General features: G+C 42.1%; 1 protein-coding gene across 2 annotated transcripts in view; it reads left to right on the forward strand.

Moving 5' to 3' along the window:
• Positions 1-19018, forward strand: part of ERCC6 (ERCC excision repair 6, chromatin remodeling factor) — a 76291-nt gene that overhangs the window by 49293 nt on the left and 7980 nt on the right. For both annotated transcript variants that reach the window (XM_079900193.1, XM_079900194.1), the window contains exons 9-16: positions 5049-5219; positions 5925-6101; positions 10583-10699; positions 12438-12533; positions 16695-16910; positions 17380-17490; positions 17880-17999; positions 18400-18494. In XM_079900193.1, coding sequence (XP_079756319.1) covers positions 5049-5219; positions 5925-6101; positions 10583-10699; positions 12438-12533; positions 16695-16910; positions 17380-17490; positions 17880-17999; positions 18400-18494 — 1103 coding nt within the window. The remainder of the gene's footprint in view (positions 1-5048; positions 5220-5924; positions 6102-10582; positions 10700-12437; positions 12534-16694; positions 16911-17379; positions 17491-17879; positions 18000-18399; positions 18495-19018) is intronic.

Consider the following 19018-nt stretch of genomic DNA (forward strand, 5'->3'; position numbering starts at 1 on the left):
TGGCAAAACAGTAGTCATGTTAATAATACAGCTCTCAACTGTTGAGCCTTTACTAGTACCAGGTGTTACAGCTCTTAACTCTGAAGTTTTGAGTGTATTATGACATGAGAAAAGTTTCTCTTTTCCTCTTTCAGAATTTTCTTGGCCATTGTTAACACCCTTTTATAGTCTATTGAATTAAAAAATATTTTAACCCTTGTTTATTAAGATAATATTTTTTAAGATGTTGAATTTTATAAAATTTGTACGACTGATTACATGAATTATTGTATTAGTTTTTCTAATATTTAGCTATTCTTCTATTCCTGTTGTGCCTTGTTAGCTTAATGTAGTGCTAGGTTTTATTTATAAAGTAATGAATCTCTAGTTGGGGAGTACACACACTGTGTGAGTATGTTGCTTCTGTCAGTTTTGAAAACAGGGTTTTGCTAGCCTTCTGTCTTTTTCTGTATTTTGGAACCGTTTAAATAACAGGATTGATTCCTACTTCACTCGTAAAACCCTTTGGGTCTAGTAGACTTCTGGTGGGAAAAGCATAACATCCTTTTCAAGTCCTTCAGTATTGGTCTGATTGGTTTGTCTCATTTTTCTTGGGTCCATTTTGGGTAATGTTCACATTCTCTGTCAAAGTTCAGATTCTTTGGCATTGGATTGCATGTGGCATTGGCTAACATTTTGTGTTCTCTGCCTCTGGGGTGACTCCTTTAATGTTTTTCATGCTGCCCATCTGAGTCTGTTCTTCGGGCTGACTTTCCAGAGGTCTGTCTGTTTTTTGGTCTTTTCAAAGAGTTACTTAGTTTTTTTCTCTATCAATTCTACCAGGTTTTGTCCTTAAGCTTCCCTGATTTTTGTTTTTCTCTTACTGTCTCACTGTCTTTATTTAGCCAGTTGTATTGGCTGCTGGGTTTGATTTCAGCCTCAGTAGGGGGTGGGGAATGAGTATCTTTGTGTGGGTTAAGGCTCTGCTGAGAGCTATTAAAAGGAGCTCACTGATGGAGAGACTCAGATTCTTTGGATCCTAACTATAAACTTGTAGTTGCCTTTAGTCTTCCTCTGTCTCTTCTGACTGTCGAACTCTGAGAAGCTGTGGCCGTGTCCCCTGCTGGCTGTGGATGTGCTACTTTGCCAGCATAGCTCTAAGGGCTGTGCCTTGGGTTCTGGTGCAGTGCTCCGGGCAGGCAGGTAAAGGCCTGGCTCTTCTCTCTAGTGTGTTGTCTCCTTAAAATACAAAAGAGGCCCTCCTTTTCCTGTTCACTGCTTGTTGTCTGATACTTGTATTTCTGATCCTGCCCTGTTTTTGTTTGCATTTCCTTGGGATATCTTTAATAGTTCCCATACTCTTAACTCTCAGCACCAGTCTAGTTTGGGTCTCATCTCTTAAACACAGGCCAGGTTTTGGCCGTACTTTCCTAGTGGAAAGGGTCACAGCTGACAGCCCACTGTCATGTGGAGACCCTGACGTAAATGTTAGGTCTGAAGCCAGCTGTCTTATTTTCTGTTTATTGTATTTTCTGCTTTTTATATTTTCTTAATTCTTTTTCTATTTCCTATTAGAAAATTTTCTATTCCTATATCTATTTTTTTCCTGATAGTGGTTTGATAGTTCTACAGTCTATTTCTTTTCTGGTATTTATGCTGAAGTAGCAACTATTAATCAATAAATGGGCTTAAATTTTTTTTTTTTTTTTTTCTTTTTTATGCGGTACGCTGGCCTCTCACTGTTGTGGCCTCTCCCGTCGCGGAGCACAGGCTCCGGACGCGCAGGCTCAGCAGCCATGGCTCACGGGCCTAGCTGCTCCGCGGCATGTGGGATCTTCCCGGACCGGCACGAATCCGTGTCCCCTGCATCTGCAGGCGGACTTTCAACCACTGTGCCACCAGGGAAGCCCTGGGCTTAAATTTTTTATGAATGTATTTCAATCTGTTTTTCTGTCATGATAAAGACATGAACAGTGTTCATCACCTGTGCTCCATTCTACCATTGATAAGGTGGGATTTTTAGTACACTCTTAATTTCCCCTGTTCTCACTCTAGGTTTGTTAAATTAAACTGGAATTATAATCATGCAAAAATAGATCCCTTTTTATATTTTAGATAATTTCATAACAGTTTCATTAGTATTTAAAACGTTTTAATATTTACTTAATTATTATTTTAATAATTTTAGAATGGTAGGTATATTACATGTAACCTTCCCTTAAAAATATTTTCTTTTATAGTAAAGTAAGAGGCAGTGTTGCCTAATATTCAGTTAATATTAGCTTTGGAGTTGGCTGCTTTTCTATGCTCAGATCCTACCACCAATTTACCAGCTATGTGACCTGATAAGCCACAGTTTTCCCCTCTGTAAATTGGGGGTAAGGACCTCTGTCCTCTCTCAGAGTTGCTGTGAGCACTCAGTCTGTGATGAGCATGAGGCGGGGAGCTCTGCCGCCTGCTCTTGTGCAGAGTGCGGGGTCCTGAGCACCTTTCTTCTCCCACCAGGGAAAGGAGCTGCATTCTTTTAGTGACCGCACTCCTGCACCCGGCTGGAGGTAGCATGCTGTTCATAGGCCATCTCTTGCTGGTTTATTTTCTGTCCTTGCCCAGCTAAAGGTGGAATTTGTTCTTTTTTTCTGTCAAGCGTGACTGCTAATTTGGATCAATGCAGAATTCCAGGGTCTTTGCTTTCCCCCTAGAATTATGGAAAGATTTGCCCTTCGTTTTCTGACGTATTTAGTGTTGCAGAAAAGATATCCAGCACAGATTTCCTTTGCAGGGAATCTTTTTTCAGTCTGTTTTGTTCTGACTAGAAGCTACAGCATTTTCTCGTTTTCCCTTGTTTTGGGGATTCAGACATCTAATAGGTGTGTACCCAGGTGTATGGCTGTTTCGGTGTTTTGTTCTATAGACTCTAGTCTCTCCTCAGAAGTTTTTTCTATCATTTTTAAAATCACTTCTTTTATATCCTTTGTACTCTATCCTTCTTGAATTCATGCTATACATCATCAGAGCTCCTGGATTTGTCCTTCTTGTCTCCTTGGCTTTTCTCTCATTTTCTTTCGTTTTAAAAAAAAACCGTTTTCCATCTACTGTGTTGTTTTCAGTTTAACAAGGATTGACACAAAGGATGTTTTGGAAAAAATAAAAATTGGGTAAGTGTTTACATGTTATACCTTTTTCTGGTCTTCTTATGAGCCCTCCTCCCCCACAGTAGTGGACATACTAGTCAGTGTTTACGACTTACAGATTAATGAAACATAAACTTCCACTGCTGATAATGTATAATTCTGTTGTATATATTATGTTTGTGTACATACTTATAAGGTGCCTTAGATTGTATCATGATTGAAAGGTTGATATTTTTTTAATTTTTAAACATTTTATTATATTTATTTTTCCTTCCAGTTTTATTGAGGTATAATTGACATACAGCACTTTAGAAGTTTGAGGTGTACAGCATAATGATTTGAGATACATACACCATGAAATAATTATCACAGTAAGCTTAGCGAACGTTCATCCTCTCATATAGATACAAAATTAAAGAAATAGAAAAAAATTTCGTGTGATGAAAACTCTAGAATTTACTCTCAACTTTCATATCTAACATACAGGAGTGTTAATTATATTTGTCACGTTGTATATTACATCCCTAGTACTTAGCTTATAACTGGAAGTTTGTACCTTTTGATTGCCTTCATCCAATTCCTCCTCCCCCCCATCTTCCACCTCTGGTAACCGCAACTATGATCTCTTTTTCTATGAGTTTGTGTTTGAAGTATAATTAACCTATAACACTATGTTAATTCCTGTTACACAACATAGTAATTCAATATTTCTATAGGTTTCAAAATGATCTTCATGATAAGTCTAATTATTATATGTTACCATACAGAGATGTTGCATAGTTATTGACTAGATTGCCCCGCACTGTACATTTCACCCTTGACTCATTTATTTTGCAACTGGAAGTTTGTACCGCTTAATATCCCTCACCTATTTCTTCCCTGCCCATCCCCTGTTTGTTCCTGGTACCTATGGCTATTTCTTTCTTTTCTTTTCTTTTCTTTTTTAACATCTTTATTGGAGTATAATTGCTTTACAATGGTGTGTTAGTTTCTGCTTTATAACAAAGTGAATCAGTTATACATATACCTATGTTCCCATATCTCTTGCATCTCCCTCCCTCCCACTCTCCCTATCCCACCCCTCTAGGTGGTCACAGAACACCGAGCTGATCTCCCTGTGCTATGCGGCTGCTTCCCACTAGCTGTCTATTTTACATTTGGTAGTGCATATATGTCCATGCCAGTCTCACTTCGTCCCAGCTTACCCTTCCCCCTCCCCGTGTCCTCAAGTCCATGCTCTAGTAGGTCTGTGTCTTTATTCCCGTCTTACCCCTAGGTTCTTCATGACCTTTTTTTTTTCTTAGATTCCATATATGTGTTTTAGCATACGGTGTTTGTTTTTCTCTTTCTGACTTACTTCACTCTGTTTGACAGACTCTAGGTCTATCCACCTCACTACAAATAACTCAATTTCGTTTCTTTTTATGGCTGAGTAATAGTCCATTGTATATATGTGCCACAGCTTCTTTATCCATTCATCTGTCGATGGACACTTAGGTCGCTTCCATGTCTTGGCTATTGTAAATAGTGCTGCAGTGAACATTGTGGTACATGACTCTTTTTGAATTATGGTTTTCTCAGGGTATATGCCCAGTAGTGGGATTGCTGGGTCGTATGGTAGTTCTATTTTTAGTTTTTTAAGGAACCTCCATACTGTTCTCCACAGTGGCTGTATCAATTTACATTCCCACCAACAGTGCAGGAGGGTTCCCTTTTCTCCACATGAAAGGTTGATTTTATTTATTTATTTTTTGGCCACGCCGCATGGCATGTGGGATTTTTGTTCCCCAACCAGGATTGAACCCGTGCTCCTTGCATTGGAAGCGGGGAGTCTTAACCACTGGACCCCCAGAGAAGTCCTTAAAAGGTTGATTTTAAGAGTCATCCTCATTTAACTTCTTATTTAAAACGGTCTTTACCATTTTGTCATCGTTTTAGGAGAAACTAATTCGAGATATTGCTCATTGTCATGGGATTTTGATCACTTCTTACTCCTACGTTCGACTGATGCAAGATGATATTAGCAGGCATGACTGGCACTATGTGATCTTGGACGAAGGACACAAAATTCGGAATCCAAATGCTGCCATCACTCTTGCTTGCAAACAGGTGTGACCTTTAATAACAAGGAGGGTTTCCAGGTGGATGATATTTAATTGAGAATAAACTCTGCTTTTAGTAACAGACTTATTTAATCTTTCCTTGTGCTTTTTTTTTTCTTTTTGTGGTACGCGGGCCTCTCACTGTTGTGGCCTCTCCCGTTGCGGAGCACAGGCTCCGGACGCGCAGGCTCAGCGGCCATGGCTCACGGGCCCAGCCGCTCCGCGGCATGTGGGATCTTCCCGGACCGGGGCACGAACCCGTGTCCCCTGCATCGGCAGGCAGACTCTCAACCACTGCGCCACCAGGGAAGCCCTTTCCTTGTGCTTTTGCATAAGGAATTTGAAATACACATTTTGCCTTAATGCAGAACACTTTTCATTCTTGCACTTAATCATGTTTTCTAAAATTCTAATTGTTCACATTACTTAATGTCTCTTATAGGGATCAGTTGTTAGAATGTAACCAAATCCAACTCTAGTCCATAGTCTTCAGCTTGAACAGGAAGAAAAATTCTTCCCTATATATATATATTTTTAATCTATGTGTAATTGAAGAATTAAAGTTTCATAAAATGTCTGCGTCTTAGAGGAGACCAAAAGAATATGTAGTTGTGTTAAATAATAAGATTGCATGGGAGTGTTTTGGGGTAGGGTTGGTGATCATCTGCTAAAAGGTGAATTTAACAGAAAAGTCCTTGCTTTCCCCGAACAGTTCCGCACCCCTCATCGCATCATCCTGTCTGGCTCACCGATGCAGAATAATCTCCGTGAGCTGTGGTCACTCTTTGATTTCATCTTCCCGGGAAAGTTGGGCACGTTGCCTGTGTTTATGGAGCAGTTCTCAGTCCCCATCACCATGGGGGGGTATTCAAATGCCTCCCCAGTACAGGTAATGTAGCAGGCAGGTGACACTTCTGGTGTTTTAATATTTAAAATGTTCCTACTAAATACTATATTTTGTAGCCAAGTCATTCAGAATGTAAGGGAAATGACCAAGCTTATAAATTGGTATCTGATAAAAAAACCACAAAATTATTTTTGCTTGATAGCGCATAACTTTCCAGATGAGTTTTTAAAAAATCATGTAAAATATTCAAGAGCAGTCAGAAATTATGAGGTAAGAGTGAGTCACTTCTGGACAGCATGTAATAGTGCAAATTGGGTAGTGCATCTTATAAAGTACTTTACAAGCTTAGCAAAGGGGACACGAGGGAAGACTTAACAAGATGTATACCCTTTAACCTGATCCTGGGAAAACAGGTTGGGAAAAGTGGGACATTCTAGGTTAGAGCAACAGTATAATGCAGCCACTCTGTGTGACCATGAGCAGTGAGGACACTTGCTTGACGGGACTGGAGATGCTTTAGGAGGAGTTGCAGGAAAGCTGTGGATGCTGGCAGTGGGGGCCTTGAAGGGAGGCAGGAGCGCTTAGGCAGGGAAGAGCCACTGAAGGTGTTTGAGCAGGAGGCTGGGAGCAGGCGGTTCTTGGACGGTTACTCAGGCTGCAGGTAGTTGTGGGAGGGAGGCTGGCATTGAGGGACCTGCACGAATTGTTGGGGGTGAGGGTGATGAGAGCCTGGACCTGGATGTGGGTGATGGTCCTGAGAAAGCAGGTCCAGAGCAAGAGTCCCAAGTGGCGTTTTCTAGGCAGAACAAACGAGATGTGGAGGTTGATAAGATAAAGGAAATTGGTGGGAGAGTGGTGAGCTTGCTGTAGCTAACCCCTGAGGCTTCAGGCCTGGTGACTGGTAGAGTGGGCTTGTCACAGACAGGAACGTTAGGAGGTGAGGCCAACTGGAGGGCGGTTTATGGAATTTGGGGGCAGGCTCTAGCCTCCATGAGAGGCTGGGTCTCTGCACAGCTCTCAGGTGGGGGCCTGTACCAGCCAGGTTATGACTGAGCCAGAAATAAAATACATAACTAGAAAAAGAATTTTAGACCTTTAAGATTAGAGGACTGTCAAAAACCATTTTAATACCTTTAAAATTTTGAGATTGAATGATTTTTGATTTTTAATTAACTTTTACGGGAGCTCTCTTCCTCCACTGAATCCCCGTTATCCTTCATGTATCCTGTTCTTTTTTTTTTTAACTCTTTATTTTGGAATAATTTCAAACTTAACAGAAAGTTGCAAGAATTGTAAAAATAGCTCCTAGATTCCCTAATTGTTAGCATTTTGCTAACATTTTGCCATATTTGCTTTATCTTTCCTTCCTGCCCTCCTCCTTCCCTACCTGTCTCTGTCTCTCTCTGTCTCTCTCCCCCCCTCCGCCGTGTATATACACACACACACACACACAAATTTATGCTTTTTTTTTCTGAATCATCTGAGTAAGTTGTAGACATGATGCCCCTTTTCTCCAAATCCTTTAGTGTATATTTCCTAAGAGGAGGGATGTTGTCTTACATAATCATAGTATAAACATCAAAATCAGGAGGAAATGTAACATTGATGTAATTCTGTTATCTAATCTATTTGTCATGCACATTGTGCCGGTTGTTCCAGTAATTTCCGTGTCTGTTTAGTCTCCTTTAATCTGAAGCTGTTCCTCTGATCTTTCTTTTGCCTTCATGACTTGACATTTTTGCAGACTACAGGCCTGTTGTTTCATAGAACGTGCCTCGCCTTGGGTTTGTTTTCCATTCTTTGTGATTGGAATCAGCTTATTCGCTTTGAGCAGGAGTGCACAGAAGCGGCCCGTCTCTCAGTGCTTTACCCGTACCTGGAGGTACATGCTGTTGGTTTGTCCCTTCATTGGTGGTGGTCTGACTACTGGGCAAGGTGTTGTGTGTCAGATTTCTAAACTCTTTGAAGCTACCACTTCTCCTTTATAATTAATAAGTCATTTATGGGGTATACTTTGAGGCGGTGCAAATATGGTCTGTTTCTTCCTTGAAGTCCTCGTTTCAGAAGTTTGTGCACTTATCTTCTTTCCCTTTTTAGACTGTAAAGTCCTTGGGAGCAGAGGTACTGCTTTTATTTGCTCCTTTTTGTTTTAAGTCCATAGTTGCCATGAAATAGTGAATCCCAAGAAGGTAGTCTGTCAGCAGATATTTTGTGTGTCAGGCTGGGGCTAAAATGATGGGAAACGGCTGATAATCAGAGCCTTCCCTTGAATAGCATTCCTGGTCCAGTGGAGAGTGTGCAGGGGGGAAAGTGGTAAACAGATGATCACGGTATAGGGTAGTGAAGACTGTGCTCAGGGGAGATAGCCAATAGCAGAGCTTGTGGGGGTCAAGGCAGGCTTCCTGGGTGGGGATGATTAAGATCTAAAAGGCTGAGGAGGGTGAGGGGGAAGAACATTAACTACCCAAAACATGGACTGCCCCTTGGATTTGTACACTGAGCCTGTGCAGGGGATTTTAGAACTGAAAAGAGCCCGAGGAGTCATCTAGTTGAGCCTCCTCATTTCATGCTCAAGGTTATTATTGAGACTGAGCGTTTTGGTGACTTGCTCTGTCTGGGAGAGGCAGAACTGGGGAGGAGTTATCACTCTGCCTCCTCAGGAAGAGGAAGGAAGCGTGAGCGGGCTCAGCAAGGTGTCCACTTTCCGTAGCAGTGGGGAGGTGGAGTGACGACGGAACACGGTGGGATCCTCACTGTGCATCTTTACTCACAGAGAGGCAGACACAAGAAGCAGAAGGGAATTCAACATAGAATTGGCTCGAAAGTTGGACTGGAGAATGTGGCGTGACATCAAAGCTAAAATAGGGTTTCTTCGTCTTCCCTGCTCTCACATCCCCACCCCAGTTTAGAGCTTAAGATCTTCCTCTGGGGAGAGTGGGGTGTGAGAAACAGACCCGTCCCCAGCTACTCTGAGCTCCAGCCCTTGCAAGTTCAGCACAAGTGGGCTGGGGGCAGGCGGACTTTCCAGAAGGGTAGACGGGCAGGAGAGAGCGAGCCGCCAGGCCACTCACCAGCCCAGCCCTGGGTTTCCAGCACCATCAGCATCTCACTCATTCTTCGAGAGGAGAGAAATGGAGGTAGACGTGAGCATGTGGGCAGAGTTTCCTTAACACACTGTATATATTTTTAGGAAGATTTTAAATAATGTACTTGCTTCCTTGGTAGGACTGCAATGTCTTGTTAAAATTTGAAATTTATCTCAGCATTACAAGTCATAAAATGTACCTGGTTATCATCTTCAGGTAATTTTTATCAATGTCTGAATGATACGTTTACAGGGTTACCTGTAACCAAAAGTCGTTGATGAATGGAGTTTCTTTGTTATTGTCTGCTGGTCCAAGTAAAACTGTTTTTTTGTTTTTCTGTCTTTTTTTTTTGTGGTACGCGGGCCTCTTACTGCTGTGGCCTCTCCCATTGCGGAGCACAGGCTCTGGACGCGCAGGCTCAGCAGCCATGGCTCACAGGCCCAGCCGCTCCGCGGCATGTGGGATCTTCCCGGACCGGGGCACGAACCCGTGTCCCCTGCATCGGCAGGTGGACTCTCAACCACTGCGCCACCAGGGAAGCCCAACCATGTTAATTTTTTAACGTGAATTTTTCTGTGTTTATTCAAGCTCTCTTAATTATTCATTTTGCTGATAACTTTCTTAAATTTAAGCTTTGGTTGGAAATTTTCTTGTTCCATTAGATAGTATTTACTAGGTTGTTAAGCCTATTTAGATTTTTTTCAAAGTATCAATAATTTATTGAATTCTTTGTTTGCCTTTAAGTGAATTGCAGAGAGAGTGGTTTCCTGCACTGTGGGTCTTTGTTTTTCTCTGGACAGTTAATACCCATCTCATGTGGCTGTGCTCCATTACAGAGCCATATGCTCCATTTTAGGCTGGAGTGACCTTTCATTTCTGGGGTCATAGGGCTTTTCTTGAACTTACTCTCTGAGTCTCCTGTGGGCAGTAATCTCTGCTTATTATCTGCTGTTCCCCTTGCTGCAGCATTTCCCTGAGTTAGTGTTTGATCTTCAGTCTTACGGAGTAGCAGTTCCTTTGTGGCTATTGGAGAGTACAAGATTATAAACTGAGATTTGTTTGAAAGCAGTTTTTTTCCCTAGAGGGGGTCAAGCACTGAATAAATCTCCACTTTAGGGTTTAACTATATAATAATAATTAAATAGAGGTGGAACAGGGCACAAAATTACCAGTTGTTCTTTCGTACATTTTGGTTAATGAGACGTTTTGTTTTGTTTTGTTTTTTTAATTGGTGATATTATTATGAAAGCTACTGTATCCTGGAGTATATGGAACTTAAATTTTTACAAACCATTTTCCTACTGTTTCCCACAATTTTGTACAACCATTGGTCATTCTTTTAAAAAAATTTTTTTAAGCATTGGAATCATTTGAGAGGTAAGAACAAATGCATTCCTTAGATATACAGTAATTGTTTCCCCTGTTCTCTTATTAAAGGTTAAAACTGCTTATAAGTGTGCATGTGTTCTACGAGATACCATAAATCCGTACCTACTGCGGAGAATGAAGTCGGATGTCAAAATGAGCCTTTCTTTGCCAGATAAAAACGAACAGGTCTGTAAATACAAGAATTATCAAAACATTCCTAAAGCACAGGTGTACCTGGCATTCACCCTGCTTTTCACACACACAATAGGTGAGGCTAACAGGTGTGGTCTCTGGTGCTGTGGGGCAGGCTAGTGTACAGCTGTATATACCTGCCTACGACAGGTGAGTCTGCTGGGCTCAGGAGCGACTGGAGGGTGGGGAAGTGGAGGTGGTCATTGTGCACATCCTTTCAGGGAGTTTTCCCCCTCAGTTTTTTTTTAATATATTTATTTATTTATTTTTGGCTGCGTTGGGTCTTTGTTGCTGTGCACGGGCTTTCTCTAGCTGCGGCGAGCGGGGACCACTCTTAGTTGCGGTGCAAGGGCTTCTCATCGCGGTGGCTTCCCTTGTTGTGGAGCACGGGCTCTAGGTACGCGGGCTTCAGTAGTTGTGGCTTATGGGCTCTAGAGCGCAAGCTTAGTAGTTGTGGTGCACAGGCTTAGTTGCTCCACGGCATGTGGGATCTTTCCGGACCACAGATCGAACCCATGTCCCCTGCATTGGCAGGAGGATTCTTAACCACTGCGCCACCAGGGAAGCGTCCCCCTCAGTTTTTGGAGCATCTAAGGTGTGGAGCACTGATCTGAGGAAGATGAATGGGTTTTCAGATCTGGTGCAAAGATGAAAGGGTTGTCCTGGATCCCTTGTAGGGACCTGCTGGTCTGAGAATAAAGGAGAACAACCAGGTGTGACAGATGAAGAAGTAGATACATTTTACAGAGTGAAAATTAGGAAATCAGGCCTGATAACTTCAGCTTCTATTTCTGTTTTTTTGTTTTTGATGTTTTTAAGTAGAGGTGGAGACACAGGTGGTGGGTGGGTGGCTTGGGGAGAGTGAGGAGTCTTGTCACGGCCGTCTGGGTGTGAGCAGGTGCTGAGCAGGGCGGGGGGGGGGTCCTCTCTAGGACGCTGCCCTGGTGGGGCTGTCTCCAGCGGCACTCAGCACTTACCACAAAGCAGTGGAGAAGGCAGGCAGTTGAGTTCCTCTTCATTTGGAAGTTTGCAGGGCGGATGCAGTGGGTGGCAGAGGGGTAGCTGAAGGAAAATGCCGTGGGTTTGTGAGTAGCTGAGGAACATAGCGCCGTGAAATGGAACATAGCGCCGTGAAATGGTGGCAGTGGTCTTGGAGAAGGAGAGGAGGGTTGAGAGGCAGAATGTCGGGGGGTGAGGGGAACGTGGGGGCGTGGGTTAGTAGATGCTGTTGGGCTGGCAGGGTAAGGGGTTGTCAGAGGTGAGTCTGGTAAACTTGGGGATGGCTTAGAACTCCAGGAAAGGGAGGGGGTGTGCCAGGCAAGGTTAAGGTCACTGGTCAGGTTTGCTGAAGTGAAGAGTGGGTTGAGGGGATCGCGAGCTGAGATGGTCTGAGCACTCGGAGGCTGGGATGGAGGAAGTGCTGTGCACCTGGTCCTGAACTTCCCCATGAGCAGGAAGCCAGGCTTCAGGGACTCCCAGGATAGTGGGGTGGGGACCAAATGGCATGGGGACCAAAAAGTGGATGGAAGACAGAAACGGAGGGGGCTCTTGAGAGGAGGGAGCTCTTCTTTGCTCAGCTCTGAGATGTGGCTTCTTTTTGTTTTGTTTTTAATAAGATGTACACTGAAAACTACATACATTGTGTTCTTTTGATTAGTAAATTTTGTTACTATTTTAGTTATTTTGTTTTGTTAAGTTTTATTTTTCAGCTCTGTTTTTATTCTCCCCTTAGGTCTTATTTTGCCGTCTTACAGATGAGCAACATAAAGTCTACCAAAATTTCATTGATTCCAAAGAAGTTTACAGAATTCTCAATGGAGAGATGCAGGTCAGCCAAATAATAGAAGCTGGAGAAAGAATTGTGGACTAAGGAAAGTGGGGGAGGAAAGGAAACTAGTACTAGTCAAGGATTCACTATTATTACCCTCTTGAAAATATTTGGGTGTGAACCTTCCCTTCATTTGAAGCCCTTCCAGAAGTAAGAGAACACACAGTTTGAGCATGCTCCCTTTTTATCTGTACTGCAGCACTGTTACACTTGAACCCAGCACTGCATGGTCTAGTGGAAGAATGCACTAGACAACAGGGTCTGTAATGGTGGGTCCTACAGGGATTGCTGTTCCTCCGTAGCATGTCGGGAGCAGCCCCGGACTGCTGGGCTGCACAGAGGAAGAATTATTGTTATACATTTTTATATAAGTAATAACATTTTAGTTATTGGCCATATTCAGCAACATATGTGGGTAAACGTCTCCTCATTCAGCACATGTAGTAAGTTTATCATCAGCTTTAGTCAAAAGCTTCACGTAAACTCTTCAACTTCTTTGTGCTTCAGTATCTTGAAGCGTGAATTGTATTTTTATTTGACATGTAAGACTTCCTTAGTCCTTGGTCCATCCTCGTTGGAGGTACAGCTGAGCAGCATGGGATGCTCGGAAATACGCTTTCCTGCCTCCTGCATGGAGCCAGACAGAGATGAGTGTGGGTGACAAGGCTGCCTGTGTTCCGTAGTATCTACATGTTTTTTCCTCCAGATTAAGGCATTTTCGTTCTTTTATCCACCTCTTACTATTTATTTCATCTGTCATTGGCATCTCTAGGAGGTTTTGAAACCATTCACATTTATTCATCTCTCCTGTATCTCCCCTTAACTTATCTTCACGTGTCTCCAAGTTGTGAAGCCTTAGGTGGTCTAGATCAGCACTGTCCAGTAGATAGAGAACACAAGCCACATGTGTGATTTAAAATTTTCTAGTACTCACATTAAAAAAGATTAAAAAGCAAAACAGGTGAAATCAACTTTGATAATATATTTTATTTAGCCTGATGTATCTAAAATATTTTAATATGTAATCAAAATTTTCAAACTACTGAGATATTTTACTCTTTTTTGTACTAAGTCTTCAAAATGGGGTCTTTTACATTGGTAACACATCTCAATTTGGACTACACACTTCACATGCTCAGTGGCCACACATGGCTCGTGACTGCTGTGTTGGACAGCAGAGATCTCCAGGAAGAAAGACAAGTAACAGATGACTCTGGGGAGTGGTGATGGGGTTCCTGCTTTGTTCAGATCGTTTATTGTTTATTTGTTTAACTGTTTACTAGTTAAAACTACTATACTCTTTGATTTTTGGCTTAATTTATGATTTATCTTTTTCCACTTGAGTTTTTATACTGGTGAGTGTGACTTGAGTCAGGGGTGAAACCTGTGAAAGATTCCCTCTTGTTGGGGCGGGCGGGTGGGCTCTCTCACTTTGGGTCTCTAAGCCCTTCTGCTGCGTGAAAAGTCCCGCACGTCATTCCCATCCGTGGATTTTGCACGTGGGTATGTTTTCTGATAAACTAATGTAAAGGTAAAGGGAATTTCAACCTCTGACTCACATGTTAAAATACAGAACTTCTAGTGAGGTACTTAGGAGTATAATATTTAAATGCATTTGTTTGTAAAATAGATAGCTAGTGGGAAGCATAGCACAGGGAGATCAGCTTGGTGCTTTGTGACCAGCTAGAAGGGTGGGATAGGGAGGGTGGGAGGGAGGGAGACGCAAGAGGGAAGAGATATGGGGATATATATATATGTATAGCTAATTCACTTTGTTATAAAGCAGAAAGTAACACACCACTGTAGAGCAATTATACTCCAATAAAAATGTTTAAAAAAAATAATATCAAGAAAACACTCCCATTTACCATTGCAACAAAAAGAATAAAATATCTAGGAATAAACCTACCTAAGGAGACAAAAGACCTGTATGCAGAAAATTGTAAGACACTGATGAAAGAAATTAAGCATGATACAAATAGAGGGAGAGATATACCATGTTCTTGGATTGGAAGAAACAACATTGTGAAAATGACTCTACTACCCACAGCAATCTACAGATTCAATGCAATCCCTATCAAACTACCGCTGGCATTTTTCACAGAACTAGAACAAAAAATTTCACAATTTCTATGGAAACACAAAAGACCCCGAACAGCCAAAGCAATCTTGAGAACGAAATACGGAGCTGGAGGAATCAGGCTTCCTGACTTCAGACTATACTACAAAGCTACAGTAATCAAGACAGTATGGTACTGGCACAAAAACACAAAGATAGATCAATGGAACAGGATAGAAAGCCCAGAGATAAACCCACGCACATATGGTCACCTTATCTTTGATAAAGGAGGCAGGAATGTACAGTGGAGAAAGGACAGCCTCTTCAATAAGTGGTGCTGGGAAAACTGGACAGGTACATGTAAAAGTATGAGATTAGATCACTCCCTAACACCATACACAAAAATAAGCTCAAAATGGATTAAAGACCTAAATGTAAGGCCAGAAACTATCAAACTCTTAGAGGAAAACATAGGCAGAACACTCTGTGACATAAATCGCAGCAAGATCCTTTTTGACCCACCTCCTAGAGAAATGGAAATAAAAACAGAAATAAACAAATGGGACCTAATGAAACTTCAAAGTTTTTGCACAGCAAAGGAAACCATAAACAAGACCAAAAGACAACCCTCAGAATGGGAGAAAATATTTGCAAATGAAGCAGCTGACAAAGGATTAATCTCCAAAATTTATAAGCAGCTCATGCAGCTTAATAACAAAAAAACTAACCCAATCCAAAAATGGGCAGAAGACCTAAATAGACATTTCTCCAAAGAAGATATACAGATTGCCAACAAACACATGAATGTTCACCATCACTAATCATTAGAGAAATGCAAATCAAAACTACAATGAGATATCATCTCACACCAGTCAGAATGGCCATCATCAAAAAATCTAGAAACAATAAATGCTGGAGAGGGTGTGGAGAAAAGGGAACCCTCTTGCACTGTTGGTGGGAATGTAAATTGATACAGCCACTGTGGAGAACAGTATGGAGGTTCCTAAAAAACTACAAATAGAACCACCATATGACCCAGCAATCCCACTACTGGGCATATACCCTGAGAAAACCATAATTCAGAAAGAGTCATGTACCAAAATGTTCATTGCAGCTCTATTTACAATAGCCCGGAGATGGAAACAACCTAAGTGCCCATCATCGGATGAATGGATAAAGAAGATGTGGCACATATATACAACGGAATATTACTCAGCCATAAAAGAAACAAAATAGAGCTATTTGTAATGAGGTGGATAGACCTAGAGTCTGTTATACAGAGTGAAGTAAGTCAGAAAGAGAGAGACAAATACCGTATGCTAACACATATATATGGAATTTAAGAAAAAAAATGTCATGAAGAACCTAGGGGTAAGACAGGAATAAAGACACAGACCTACTAGAGAACGGACTTGAGGATATGGGGAGGGGGAAGGGTGAGCTGTGACAAAGCGAGAGAGAGGCATGGACATATATACACTACCAAATGTAGCTAGTGGGAAGCAGCCGCATAGCACAGGGAGATCAGCTCAGTGCTTTGTGACCGCCTGGAGGGGTGGGATAGGGAGGGTGGGAGAGAGGGAGAGGCAAGAGGGAAGAGATATGGGAACATATGTATATATATAACTGATTCATTTTGTTGTAAAGCAGAAACTAACACACCATTGTAAAGCAATTATACTCAAAAAAAAATAAATGCATTTGTTAAGTTACATGATAGATTTTCCTAAATTTTAGATGGGCCTGATGTTTCTTATTTATATTTAAAAGGTGAGTCAGTTTTTTATATACTGTGAACTGCATACTTTTTTTTCTAGAAGGAAAATAAATCATCAGCAGTTGAATGTGACCCTGGTAGATGTGTTTGGTCCAAAAGGATTTTTTTTGTTTTTAGAGAACTTGCCCTATCAGGAAAAGAAGATGCGTAAAGGTTGATTTCTTCCAGCTCCTAATATGCTGTGATTAGGGAGGAAACTAAGAAGCTGGTGAAGAATTACTTTTTAATCTGTGTTACATGTCAAACAGCCTCCTTCCTTTTCTTCCGGAGTGAATGGTATTTTACGTGGGGTAATCTGAGTGCACGTAATTCTTTTGTACCATAGATTTTCTCTGGACTTGTAGCCCTAAGAAAAATCTGCAACCACCCTGATCTCTTTTCTGGAGGCCCCAAGAATCTTAAAGGAATTCCAGATGAGGAACTAGGGGAAGATCAGTTTGGACACTGGAAGCGTTCTGGGAAAATGATAGTTGTTGAGTCCTTGTTGAAAATATGGCACAAGCAGGGCCAACGAGTATTGCTGTTTTCTCAGTCCAGACAGGTGAGTATACAAACCTCATACAAGAAACAAGTTGGTTCTTTATGACTCACAACCATTATTCAAAAAATGAGATATTGTCTAAAATACTGATTCCAAAGGCAAATCCACCCATTGACCCTGAAGTGGCAGCCTGCAAAGCTCTTTGGGAGATGGGATCTTTCTCTAGAGTTGGTGCCCAGAAGTCGGCTTTTTAAAAAAGGTTTATTACCATGTGATTCTGGGGTGCAGGTGAGTTTGGGTCTGAACTCAAATAAATGCCGTGCTGATTACAAAACTTGTAAGAATTAACAGTATGGAAATACCAAAAATATTCTTGCAGTAATTACATTTATCTTCCTCGAATCAGGAAACCCCTTTTAATATAAGCCTTTTGGGAAGGATATGACTCTTTACACAAATGTGGAGTACTCACTGGAGGTGTACATTTGATTTTTAAACTCTTATATCCTCCACCCCTTCTCGCAAACAGATGTTGGACATATTTGAAGTATTCCTTAGGGCCCAAAAGTATTCCTATCTCAAGATGGATGGTACCACTGCGATAGCTTCAAGACAACCACTGATTACAAGATACAATGAGGTAACAAGTGAACAGAACGATGAAGTCACATGGTGCTACTTTGTGCGGGGCGGGGGGGAAGAAGGAGAGGTCTGCACCCACGGAGCCTACATCTGGGATTGGGCAGTGGGCGCTTTTAACTCAGTGCCTTTCTGGATTATTGGGATGTGTTGTGTTTAAACAGAGAATGTGTATTCCTTCTCGAAAACCCGGGTTTAAATATTGCTAATATAATTGATATTAAAAGTAGAAGCTGGGAGATGGGATCTTGGCTGACCAAAGGTTTCTGGGGCATAACCCATTGCTTGTATTGGGAACAGGCTTCCGTGTGGAGAATATGTAAAGGCAGAGGTGAGGAGCTGTAACTAGTCTTCCATGTGCATACTGAGTGTTGTGTGTCTTACCTCTAGGACACATCCATATTTGTGTTTCTTCTGACCACTCGGGTGGGTGGCCTAGGAGTCAACCTGACGGGGGCAAACCGAGTCATCATCTATGACCCTGACTGGAACCCAAGCACAGACGTGCAGGTCCGTTTATTTTGTTTAAAGGAGCGTGTTGGTGACATACCATCTGATGGCTTGCACTCGGGAGCGTCCTTCGGTGCCACGTTACCCTCAGCACATAGCTCACATCTTGGTTGTAGCTTGTCTTCAGCTCAGAGTAAGGGTCTTCACAGTTTTCCCGTAGCAGGCACACTAGACATGGGTAAAAAGAGAACGTGGGAGGGGACAGACACACATTGTTTTTCAGGTAGAGTTGGCTAGGTCTGTTTTGTCACCTGCCTGTTTATCTTCCTTAATAGGCCTTGGTTGTACTTAGCCTCATTAGCCAAAATTCTAATTTCGGGAGTGGAAGGAAGCGACCGGCTATTAATCAGTGCTTATCGCTGAGAAGGGTCCTTGTTGAGCTGCATCTCTTCTACCGTAGGCCCGGGAGCGAGCGTGGCGGATAGGCCAGAAGAAACAGGTGACGGTGTACAGGCTTCTGACCGCAGGCACCATTGAAGAGAAGATTTACCACCGGTCAGTACACATGGCTGTGCTCCTTGACTGGAGGGTGCTCTCCTGGTTGCGGGTGTGCAGGAGGGAGAGGCACGCTGCCAGGGTTTGGAGCAGGGAATTTTTAAAAAATAGTACTTTAAGAAGTCTTGGGACTTCCCTGGTGGTGCAGTGGTTAAGAATCTGCCTGCCAACGCAGGGAACATGGGTTCGAGCCCTGGTCTGGGAAGATCCCACATGCGGCGGAGCAGCTAAGCCCGCGAGCCACAACTACTGAGCCCGCGCTCTGCAGCAAGAGAAGCCCCCGCTCACGGCAACTAGAGAAAGCCTGTGCGCAGCAACAAAGACCCAACACAGCAAATTAATTAATTAATTTAAAAGAAAAAAAGTCTTTCCATCTTAGAGCAATAGTTGCTGTAACTGAGCGATATGTGTTTTGGTTTTTTTATCTTGTTTTTTTTCTTTCTCATTAAAATAAGCTTAGATGTCTTATTGTGTGTTTTTTAAAAATGTCTTTGAACCTGATTGTTTTTCTACCTTATTAATAA

The sequence above is a fragment of the Stenella coeruleoalba genome (assembly GCF_951394435.1).
Source record: "Stenella coeruleoalba genome assembly, chromosome: 16".
NCBI lineage: Eukaryota > Metazoa > Chordata > Mammalia > Artiodactyla > Delphinidae > Stenella > Stenella coeruleoalba.